Below are 11,140 nucleotides of genomic sequence, written 5' to 3'. Positions count from 1 at the left end.
TAGAAAGCCAACTTCCAGAGCTTTCCAACGATATATAATGTCTATACTTTTTCTATGGCATCATGGCACTAAATGCCGCGACATTGGCGCTTAGAGCCAAACCGCATCCAACAGCAATTCTTCTCAGGACTCCTGGCGCTAAATTCCACTCCTCTGGCATTTAGCACCCAACAGGCAGCAAGGAAGTGCATAATTGCGTAAAAAGAGGCACCAAACGCCACCAAAGTGGTGCCGAACGCCTATAACAGCACCATCCCCGAGAAATTTTTGTAATTAACGAAGACTTGAAGACACCAAGCTTAAATTATAAGGAAATTCACTAGTTAGTCAAAGAGTCATTAAAAAAAGATTTCAGATTTAAATGATTAGATTTGATTTTGATTTGATTTAGTTTGAATTTGAATTCTATATTTAGTCTTAGAGGTTTTACTATAAAAAGGAGACTTCCTTCCTCCCCAAGGATACACTCTCCCTCTCTTCCATCTAACACTTCTCATTAGTTTTAATTTTACTATTTTTTTATTATATTTTTTTTCTCAAATTTTTTGAATGAAAAAAATGAGAATAAATTAAATTTTTATAATTTTTTCTATTTTATCACCAAACAGAATATAAAAATACTAAATTCTGTATCTCTATATCCTTAAATTTTGTTCTTAATATGTTGTCTTGTCCTAATCTTAGAAACAAACGCAACTTTAATTCTTAATATTAGATCATTTTAGTAAATTTATAAAAAAAAATTATTCTGTTGACATAAATAATTTTAAAATGATAAGAATCTAATTATAAAATTAAAATTAATATAAAAAATGATTGAAATTTTTTTAAATAAAAAAACCTAATTATAATGTTAAAAAAATTATAAAAGACTAATAAAATAATTTAACTTATAAATAACATATAAGACAATACACATCATTATTAGATTTTGCGGGGTAAAAAAGCCTAAATTTAGATGCATGGTAAGCCAGGTCAGTTATCTCAACATAAATGCACGCAGTCGCACCTTCCGTCTCGTTAATAAAACAAAACAAAATTCCATTCAAATTAATTGGGCTGGGGTATGTCTCTATCGAATATAATTATTTATATTACATTGATAACAATAAATTAAACTAAGAAAAATTGTTGGTATTAACAATTTTTAGTGTTTTTAGTTATTATTTATTTAGTATAAATATTAAATTATTTTTAATAAATAAATTTTATTAATTTATGTATATAAATTTTAAAAAAATTTAAGTACAAACTGTATTGATTTATATATATAAAATTTTAATAAATATAAATATAAATTATATATTTATTATATATAAAATATTTATAAATATAGATATAAATTATATTTGTGTATAAGTTATATTAATATTTTTATTTTTTTGATATATAAACATAATAAACAGTAATATTATAAAAAGAATAATTAAAATTATTTTATTTAATTAATATTTATAATTATATATTTATTATATTTAAATTAAATAACTACTTTAACAAATGAATACTAAATAAAATATTTTAAAACTATTTGAACGATTTTTCTAATTGTTTTCAAAATATTATTGTTTATTAAGTTTTTATATAACTATACGTCTATACATATAAAATAGAAATTAGTAGGTGAAGCATATCAAATGTAATTAATAAATATTTATGTTAGTGTATACTAAAATTAGTTATTAATATTAATTATTAATATAAAATATATATTAAAATATAAATATATATTAAAAATAAATTAAAATAAATATTATAAAATTAATAAATTTTATAATTTATAATTATTAATTATTATTATTAATATTTTTAATAATATAAAATTATATTTAATAATATAAAATTATTTTTTTTTATTTTATTAATTAAGTATTGATTAAATTTTAATAAAAATATTAATTTTTATATTTTTTATAAATAATATATATTTATATATAAATATATTAATAATTAATTTTAATGAGATGTAACATTTTTGTAATAATCAAGCAATTTGACTTGGTTGCCAGCTTTCCACTCTCCAAAAGTTTCCAATTATACCCTAAAGAGAACTGAGTTGACGAGAACACCCTTCTCCTCCCAACTACCACGCCGCGATCTCTCTCTACCCAACTCACTTACCCCCACACCAACAACCTCATAGAGCCATAGTTGCTCTCTTTTTTCTCTTATAAAACCTACCACAAACCTCCCTCATGCTCTTCAGGCACCTCTGAAAAAGTGTGACCTAAACCAAGAGAGAAATTGTTTTTTTTTTTTTTTTAAAAAAGGAATCTCCCGTAGATCCTTTCTCAGAGAAAAAGCCTACCCAAATCAGCAAGAAAGCATAATGGCTATCTCAACTTCCAACTCCCTCATCCCTGCAAAGACCCTAATGCCCCCAACAAACCACTCCCTATGCCCATCCACCAACAGCATCAGACCCGGGACTAAGCTCACTTCCAGGCCCATTCTAGCCGTCCATGCAGCCGAGCCCACCAAGAACGTTAACCCGGTGGTCTCCGACAAGCCGGCTGACAAGTCGCAGCCAGCATCCTCCGCAGTGGCAGCTGCAGCCGCAACCGCTCCGGCTCGTAACGCTGTGCAGGGAAAATGGACCCCGGACAGCTGGAAATTGAAGCGGGCACTGCAGCTGCCGGAGTACCCGAACAAGGAGGAGCTGGAGGCGGTGCTGAAGACGCTGGACGCGTTCCCGCCGATCGTGTTCGCCGGGGAGGCGCGGAGCCTTGAGGAGAAGCTTGGGGAGGCGGCGATGGGGAAGGCGTTCTTGTTGCAGGGTGGAGATTGCGCTGAGAGCTTCAAAGAGTTTAATGCTAACAACATTCGTGATACATTCAGGATTCTCCTCCAGATGGGTGCTGTATTGATGTTTGGTGGCCAGATGCCCGTCATAAAGGTACCTAACAAAAATTTCAATTCTAGAGTCAAAATCAATTGTGAGACATATTCAGAAGTAATTGTAAATCTCTTTGTTTCTTGTTATAAGAGGTAACTGAATGTTAGTTACATACTAAAATTACTTATTAAATTATATATATATATATATTTAATTTATTTTTAATATATATTTTATATTTAATATGTATTTTATATAAATAATTAATTTTAATATATATAATTTATTGAAAAAATTAAAATTTAAAAATATTAGCTTTTTAATAATTGTTAATTAATTAGATGGGATTTCTTTTAACAGATTCAATTTATTGAAAACATAAAAATTTGATTTTCAATAAAATTTTTTCTTTGATTTTATTGCTTAATGGATGCCTTTCTCTTATTATTATTATTAATATTAATTTTTCGTTAATACATTTTTATACATTACATATTTAATTTTTTACTTAATATTCATTGCTATGTCATATCATTAAAAAAAGAGCAATGCTAGGGCGAGTAACTTTTGTGATTAGTAGCCATTAAATAGTCATCAATAATGATTTAATAATGTAAAATTGATATGAGATTTCATCCGATAGTTCACATTTTTCTGCTGGTTACAGGCCAAAATTTAATAAAACTGCTGACTCCCTAAACTTTTCCTTAAGAAAATATTTATATTCATATTATTATTTAAATAATATTTAATACAACACTTTTAGTATATAGTTTTTGGTATCTGTATTTAACTTATTTAGAAATTATAATAGAGACGTTGTGTGTATATATTTTGTTTGTTTAAAATGAGATATATAGAACTGATATAGAAACATGAAATTACTTGATGGTTGGTAGCTTTTTTTTTTCAATTTTTCAAACTTTTGTGTGTTGTTTTAAAATTATTTTTAGAAAAATACTAGAAAATCATAAGAATTTATTGTTTTTGCCATCAGTGTTTAAAATTATAGGATAAAGTATATGATTAGATTACTAGAATAAATAAATTAGACTAAAAAAATTGAGTTGATGATTAAGTAATGGCAAAAAGCAATAAATTTCGATGGTTTTTTAATATTTTTTTATTCATTCAATTTTCTTTTTTCGGATATATTTTTGTTCAATTCATTATAGAAGTTAAGTAAGTCACCAAAAAGAGAAGTTAAGTAATTTTGCTTGTAACTTTGTGTCACTACCTGGAATAGAATTAGTGGCAGATATATACAGACTCCAAAATATGAGTATTAAGGATGAACACAAAGATTATTGTCCATTTGTATGACAATGTGGTTGTAGGTGGGGAGAATGGCGGGTCAGTTTGCAAAGCCAAGATCGGACCCATTTGAGGAGAAGAACGGGGTGAAGCTGCCCAGCTACAGAGGTGACAACGTGAATGGAGATGCTTTTGATGAGAAGTCGAGGATTCCAGATCCACAGAGGATGATCAGAGCTTACTGTCAAGCCGCTGCCACTCTCAACCTTCTCAGAGCTTTTGCCACCGGTGGCTACGCTGCTATGCAGAGGGTCACTCAATGGAATTTGGACTTTACTCAACATAGTGAACAGGGAGACAGGTTTGTATGCTAGTTTGTTCTGTATTTCTTTCCACGCATTTCTTTCTATGCTCTTTATATTATCCTACCTAGCTAGTTAACTACTTAAAAACCTATAAATTAATGTATAATATGTAACGGTATAGAAAATGGATTCATTAGAGTATTTGGAATACAAACGAAAAGAGGTGATAATTATTTTGTTTAGAAAGTGGTGTCTAATTTATAAAAAAAGTTAAAAATTAATATTTAATTTAAAAAATACAAAAGTAAATAATGTTTAAATATTTAAAATATATTATAAAAAATAAATTAGACAAAATTTAGATACTAAGTAATAATAAACACCATATATTCCTAGGAAAATAATACTTTAGTTATAAGAAGAAATCCAGAGAGAAGGGAAAATGTGATAAGACATTTCACAATTTTAATATTCACTTTCTATTTACAATTTCTAATACTCATTTTTTTAAAATATTTTTGATAATATTTAATATTCAAACCTATTTCTGTTACTCGGGCTAAGCCCAGTTATATTCATTACACATACTTAATTAGTGATATAAATTATTTAAAAAAAATTAACATAATGTATTTACAATTAATATTTGATGCTCTAAGCAAAATTAGACAATTTTTTTTATACATTGCACATCAGCACATGACAAATTTTCGTTAACTCCTTGATCCGCTTTAGTGATAATCTATGCACAGATCTAGGTTGGCCATAGCTTATTTTGGTTGCCGTGTATATAGGGGTGGCAACACTACCCAACTTGCAGGTATCCACTCCGTCCCTATCCGTTCGGAATGGGTAATTATCCTCTCCCGCACCGAGGCAGATTTTAGCGGGACGGATTTTTGGGCGGGGCGGGACGGGGTCGTGTTTATGTTAAATCCGCTCCTATCCGCCCCGATATATATAATATATATTTTTAATATATAATATATGTAACATATATAAAATAATTAGTAAAGTGATTTATATTATATATAAATTTTTACTTTAATTTATGTTATGTATGTAAATGGTAATTATATAATTTTTAAAATTTAATTTTATTTGTTAGATTTAATAATTATAGGGGCGGGTAGGGGCAGGACGAGTACCTGTAGGGACGGGTTAGGGTTTAACATTTTACTACCCGCGAGTAGGACGGGACGGGTTTGATGCGGGTTTTTTGTAGGGCGGGGTGAGGTCGGGTAGAGCAAAAACCCGCCCGTACCCGCCCAGTTGCCATCCCTACGTGTATATAAGTTATTAAGGGTATTTGCTTTTAAAAAAAATATTTATTTTTTATTTTTTTAAAATATCTTTTTTTAATAGATAAAAATGATTTTATATTTAGATAGTTTTTTTAAAAGGGTTTTAAAATATTAAAAAGATCTTTTGTTTCTGTTTTTTTAAAAATAAGATATTGTTGGCTTTTAAAAAAAGTAAATAATTTATTTTTTTAAATAAAAGTATTTATTTTAAAAAATATATCCAAATATATTTAAAATTTAATAAAAGTATTATTTTTTATAAGAAATACTTTTCTCACTCAAATAAACCAATACCGGACACTAAAAATGCAAAATTTTCATACTTTAAAGAAAGCATAAGGAATAACTGAATCTTAAGGGGCTGTAAATGGGTACACGGTTCACATGGAAGGTGGATGGTGTCTAAGTGTCTTGGTGTTACTTACAAAAGAAGTGGACTTCAACAGTTACAACTTGTCCTCTCGTCTCAATTTTAGTCCACTATGAATGGCTATGTCCATCAGATCATCACACGTTTTTCACAAGGCTAAATCACTGTGAAAGAACAATGCTAGGGGCCAGCAACTTTTGTGATTGATAGCTATCAAATAGCCATCAATGATGATTTAATAGTGTGAGATTGGTGTGAGATTTTATCCAATGACTCACCTTTCTCTGCTGGTTACATGCTGGCCAAAATTCAACAAAACTGCTGCCCCTATACTTTTCCCACTAAAAAATTGTGTAGAGACAAAATGATATTAGATTATATGCATAATTATGTAGTTGGCATGACTACTGAATTTAATGGGGCACAAGTTTTGTTTATATGTATTGCTAATAACTTTTAATCTTTTATGGCATTTTATCACTGAAAAAAACTTTTATAGCATTTAACCAACCTGTATTGGTCAAATGGTTAATTACTTGTTCGTTTAAGTGTTGGAAACCCACTTATCTATACAATAACTTATTGGCTAGCTTGTAAATCTTTTAGTCGAGTTCAGATTCGTAACGAATTAGTCCTTTACCTGCTGGGTTAAAAGATATTGTAAGAAAAAAAAGCTTTTATTGCATTTAATTGGGGATATAAATAGCATAGAGATACATCCACCTATATTCAGGAGAAAAAAATATTTTGAAAAATAGTACATGTTTCTCTATCAATGTGAAATGCTTCCATTCTAGCAAACTTTTCTATGATAAGTTTGGCTTGGGTTGAAAATTAAATTTGTTCTATTTTTGGCATGGTAGGTACCAAGAGCTTGCTCACCGAGTTGATGAGGCCCTCGGCTTCATGGCCGCCGCAGGGCTCACGGTGGACCATCCTATAATGAAAACAACTGAATTCTGGACTTCACATGAGTGTTTGTTGTTGCCATATGAACAATCACTCACTAGGTTGGATTCAACTTCTGGACTCTACTATGACTGCTCTGCCCATATGCTCTGGGTTGGGGAAAGAACCCGACAATTGGATGGTGCCCATGTTGAGTTCTTAAGAGGAGTTGCCAATCCCCTAGGAATCAAGGTTGGCAAATGATTCTTATAAAAAATAGTATGTAAAAAAGATAAAGAATACTTTTTGTTTACGACCTTTACGATTTTTTTTTAAAAGAAAATATTTTAAAATTTAAATAGTTTAATTTTATTTAATTTTATCTTTAATGTTTTTTATTTGTATCAAAACTAATTTTATTTCTAACGTTTTAGATGAGTATTTTTGACACATATAAAAACATTTAGGATAAAATTAAATAAAATTAAACGTTAAAAAAATTACTAACGTTAAGGAAAAAAACATATTTTACCCATGTAATGTAAGCATCGAACTCATTTTTTGTTGTTTTTGACCAAATTGATACATCAAGATACTAATATAATAATATTAATGTATCAATTTGTTCGAAAGCATAAATCTTGAGTCTTAATGGCTTTGCTGATTTTGTATGTTGTTTTATTTAATGGTGTAGGTGAGCGATAAGATGGATCCAAATGAGCTAGTTAAACTCATTGATATCTTGAACCCACAAAACAAACCAGGGAGAATTACCATAATCACAAGGATGGGAGCTGAAAACATGAGAGTGAAGCTTCCACACCTAATTAGGGCTGTGAGGAAAGCAGGACAAATTGTCACATGGGTCAGCGATCCTATGCATGGAAACACAATTAAGGCTCCATGTGGTCTCAAAACTCGCCCCTTCGATGCCATCAGGGTACGATATGTTTGTCCTCTACTCCTATTCTCACTGTTTGCCGGTCCGACAATTTTTTTTATACTTAGATTTAACTATTTAAGTGTCACAACGATATTTTATTTTATACTTTTTAGAATATTTTCAAGTGTTCTACAAATACTAGTGTTTTAGTAATTTTAGTCATTCTTAATTTTATACATATATGTTATAGTTATAAATTTTTTTTTAAGTATTTCAAAAATACTGATATTCTAATGATTTTAGCTATTGATCTCAATAATAAAATTTATATATAATTGAGATCAATAACTAAAAATACTGAAATACTAATTTTTTTTGAATACCTCAAACTTTTTTTATTTTATAATAAAAATCAATGATTAAAATTACTAAAATAGCAATGTTCTTAAATATTTAAAAATTTTTCAATACTTTTATCCAATCATACGCAATATAGCTGTCTATAGTTTTACATTACTAGGAGGACACCAAAAATTAAACATTTTTTAAGCTGAATCTGCCAAAATAAGATTTTTCACTCTGGCAGTGATATTCTTTAATGGGTTTTCATTTCAAACTTCAAAATGAAAGAAGGAAAAGGTATCTGGTCTTACCTGGTGGGCTAGTGGGCTACCAAACTCTCTTAAGTTAAAATCTAATATATTTAGAGTGGGGTGGGTGAGGTAGTAGGTGAAATAGTGAGAAGTCTTCAAGTCTTTCTTTGTTCATTTTTTTTACCTTATTCTTTTGGTTTAGCGAAAAATGCAAAATTGATGTATATATTCGGCTCCATTTCTTTAATAGAAGGTGGGATTTAGACTCATTGGGACCCATGTGGTTGTGATTATAAATTCTTGCCCACTATAATAGAAAGAAACATCACAACTCACAAGACGTGTGTCACTCTTATTAGTGGAAAAACAGCGATTAACAATAATTTAGAAGTTGATTATGAATATGATCACTTTATTTAAAATAAAAATGTATGTTTAGCGTTTACATGATTGCATTCTATTCAACATACATGTCTAATATATTTACTCTTATTTAATAGATTATTATTTGAGGGTTTATTTATTATCATTTAATAGATTATTGTGTGAGGTTTTAATAAGACAGTGGTTTCTTTTGTACTTGCTTGACCACTTTTAAGTTTGAATTACAATGAATTATTTATGAAAAAGAGAAATCATATTACTCTCACTTGTAAATGGTACAACCAACCTATGATTAATAATATTATTGAATTTGGAACAGGCTGAAGTGAGAGCATTCTTTGATGTGCATGAGCAAGAAGGAAGCCACCCAGGAGGAGTTCACCTAGAAATGACGGGTCAGAACGTTACCGAATGCATTGGTGGATCAAGAACCGTCACATTCGATGACTTGAGCTCACGCTACCACACTCACTGTGACCCAAGGCTCAATGCTTCACAATCTCTTGAGCTTTCTTTCATCATCGCTGAGAGGCTCAGGAAGACTAGGATCAGAACACAGCAGCCCCTTACACCCGTAGAACAACTCTAAGAATATATATATATGGATGCCTTTTCAAACACCTACCTACAAACAAATATCTACCTTTTTTTTTCTTTCACGTAATGTGTAATTTGTGTATGGAGATGGAGAACCTAGTTAGCATGTTTTTCGTGTAACGTTTTATTTTGTCTCGCGTATAAGTGTAACTGCCCTGTAATGCGTTTGAGCTTTCCAAGGACAAGAGTACTTAATTAATTAATTTATTAATAAGAGGATTTTCTTGATTTTGTAATTCTTCAGGTAGGTTTTTTCGTTCTTCTTTTAAACATTACAGGACCAAAATATTGTAGTTTTTTAAAAAAGATTTTTTTAATTTTTTAATATTTTTATTTTTATTACTAAAAATTTGTTAAACACATCAAAAAATAAAAAAAATATATTTTTTATTAAAATAATAGCACCCAAACAAACACATAAGAATGGTGAAAATTCTCTAAGAGAGATCATTCGAAACGGAAATTCCTAGATGGAGAATTTTTATCGTGAAAATGGGGATGTGGGGATAAATTTTCCGGAGATAAGCATGGGAACCCGAGGGAAAATCCACTTCTTCAGCCTTCGCACACATTGTTCCTGGGTCCTTTATTCTCTGCTTTCCGGCATCGCTCTTCGCTCCTTTGTTACCTGATTCTCTTGCGTTGTCGCTGCTCCGTCGTTCCCATCGCTGCTCCATCATTCTCGCCCTGCTCCGTCGTTCTCACTGTTGCTTCATCGTTCCCCCATATCTCTGATGCTCTTCTAGTATGAGTCTCCTCTTCCCTTGTCCATTCTTTGTCCGGCACTCTTCTCTCTTCTTGCTTGTTGATTTTTTCTTTTCATGATATGTTGAGCAGAGGAAAAATTATATTTGTTTGATTTTTATTGAAAAAATTTATGCTAATTGTGATTTATTGTTTGAAATTGTGTCTTATTGTTTAATTTTGTTGAACAAAAATTTTGTTGATCTAGTTTTTACCTTATTCACTATTTGAAATTGTGTGAACAAAATATTACGCAAAATTTTTGATTTATGTTTTAATTTATTTTAATGAGAACTTTGGAGTGGAGTTGTTTGTTGGAATCTGTTCTTTTGATGATGGAAAAAATATTTGAAGTTGAAAATGAAAAATGGGGATCCTCATTAGGACTGTAGGGAGGTGGGCAATGGGAATGAGATTAAATATTTTTCTCCGAGAGAGATATGAGTAAGAACAAGAAGAAGATTGTTGAGTTACTATGGAAAGGTCTTGACTACCAAAGAAATTTTAAAAAGGAATCAAATGAGAGAATATAAAATAAGAAGACACCACATTCAATTCAAAATATTTTTTAAGTGGTGTGTTCTCATTTTATATTCTCCTCACTCTTATTTTCTTTAATGTAAGACTAATTTTATACATTATTCCTTACACATACAATATTAACAAAGATTAGGATTCGAGAACAGAGAGCTAGAAGACATCTCCCACCTTGTCCCATCCCGTTCGCATCCTTATCTATTCTTAAAAAGAAAATAAACCAAGAATTTAACATGCTCTAAATAAGAATCACAGGTGACCTTTCTAGGAAGGCCAATGCTATCGTGACGATGGCCAATTCCTTCCTTAAGTGATGAAATGAGCTGTCACAGAAATTACTTTAATAATTTTGTGTCTTTTGAAAAAATACTTATCTATAAGTAAAAATGGTATTTTACAAAGCTGTGAAAATGTTGCAGATAGCATGCGTAAAAACGTCGTTTCT

The 11,140-nt window shown here is 30.2% G+C and overlaps 1 protein-coding gene across 1 annotated transcript; it reads left to right on the top strand.

The window, feature by feature from the left end:
* Positions 1 to 2,004: 2,004 nt before the first annotated feature.
* On the top strand, positions 2,005 to 9,650 carry LOC107609086 (phospho-2-dehydro-3-deoxyheptonate aldolase 1, chloroplastic). Its single transcript, XM_016310915.3, has 5 exons — positions 2,005 to 2,896; positions 4,174 to 4,451; positions 6,933 to 7,209; positions 7,652 to 7,897; positions 9,137 to 9,650. Exons 1-5 carry the CDS (start codon positions 2,330 to 2,332, stop codon positions 9,404 to 9,406), a joined length of 1,638 nt encoding a protein of 545 aa, XP_016166401.1. The 5' UTR covers positions 2,005 to 2,329; the 3' UTR covers positions 9,407 to 9,650.
* The last annotated feature ends 1,490 nt before the right edge of the window (positions 9,651 to 11,140 follow it).

Source organism: Arachis ipaensis, chromosome B7 (assembly GCF_059453495.1).
Source record: "Arachis ipaensis isolate K30076 ecotype BB chromosome B7, ASM5945349v1, whole genome shotgun sequence".
Lineage (NCBI taxonomy): Eukaryota > Viridiplantae > Streptophyta > Magnoliopsida > Fabales > Fabaceae > Arachis > Arachis ipaensis.
Note: the sequence above shows the minus strand (reverse complement) of the source record. Positions and strands in the feature narration are given on the sequence as shown.

Excerpts from the sequence above, each read along its gene's own strand:
- LOC107609086 (XM_016310915.3), top strand. The coding sequence starts at position 2,330 with ATGGCTATCTCAACTTCCAACTCCCTCATCCCTGCAAAGACCCTAATG. Across the intron at positions 7,210-7,651 it reads CCAATCCCCTAGGAATCAAG|GTGAGCGATAAGATGGATCC; the intron begins GTTGGCAAATGA and ends TTAATGGTGTAG. Across the intron at positions 7,898-9,136 it reads GCCCCTTCGATGCCATCAGG|GCTGAAGTGAGAGCATTCTT; the intron begins GTACGATATGTT and ends AATTTGGAACAG.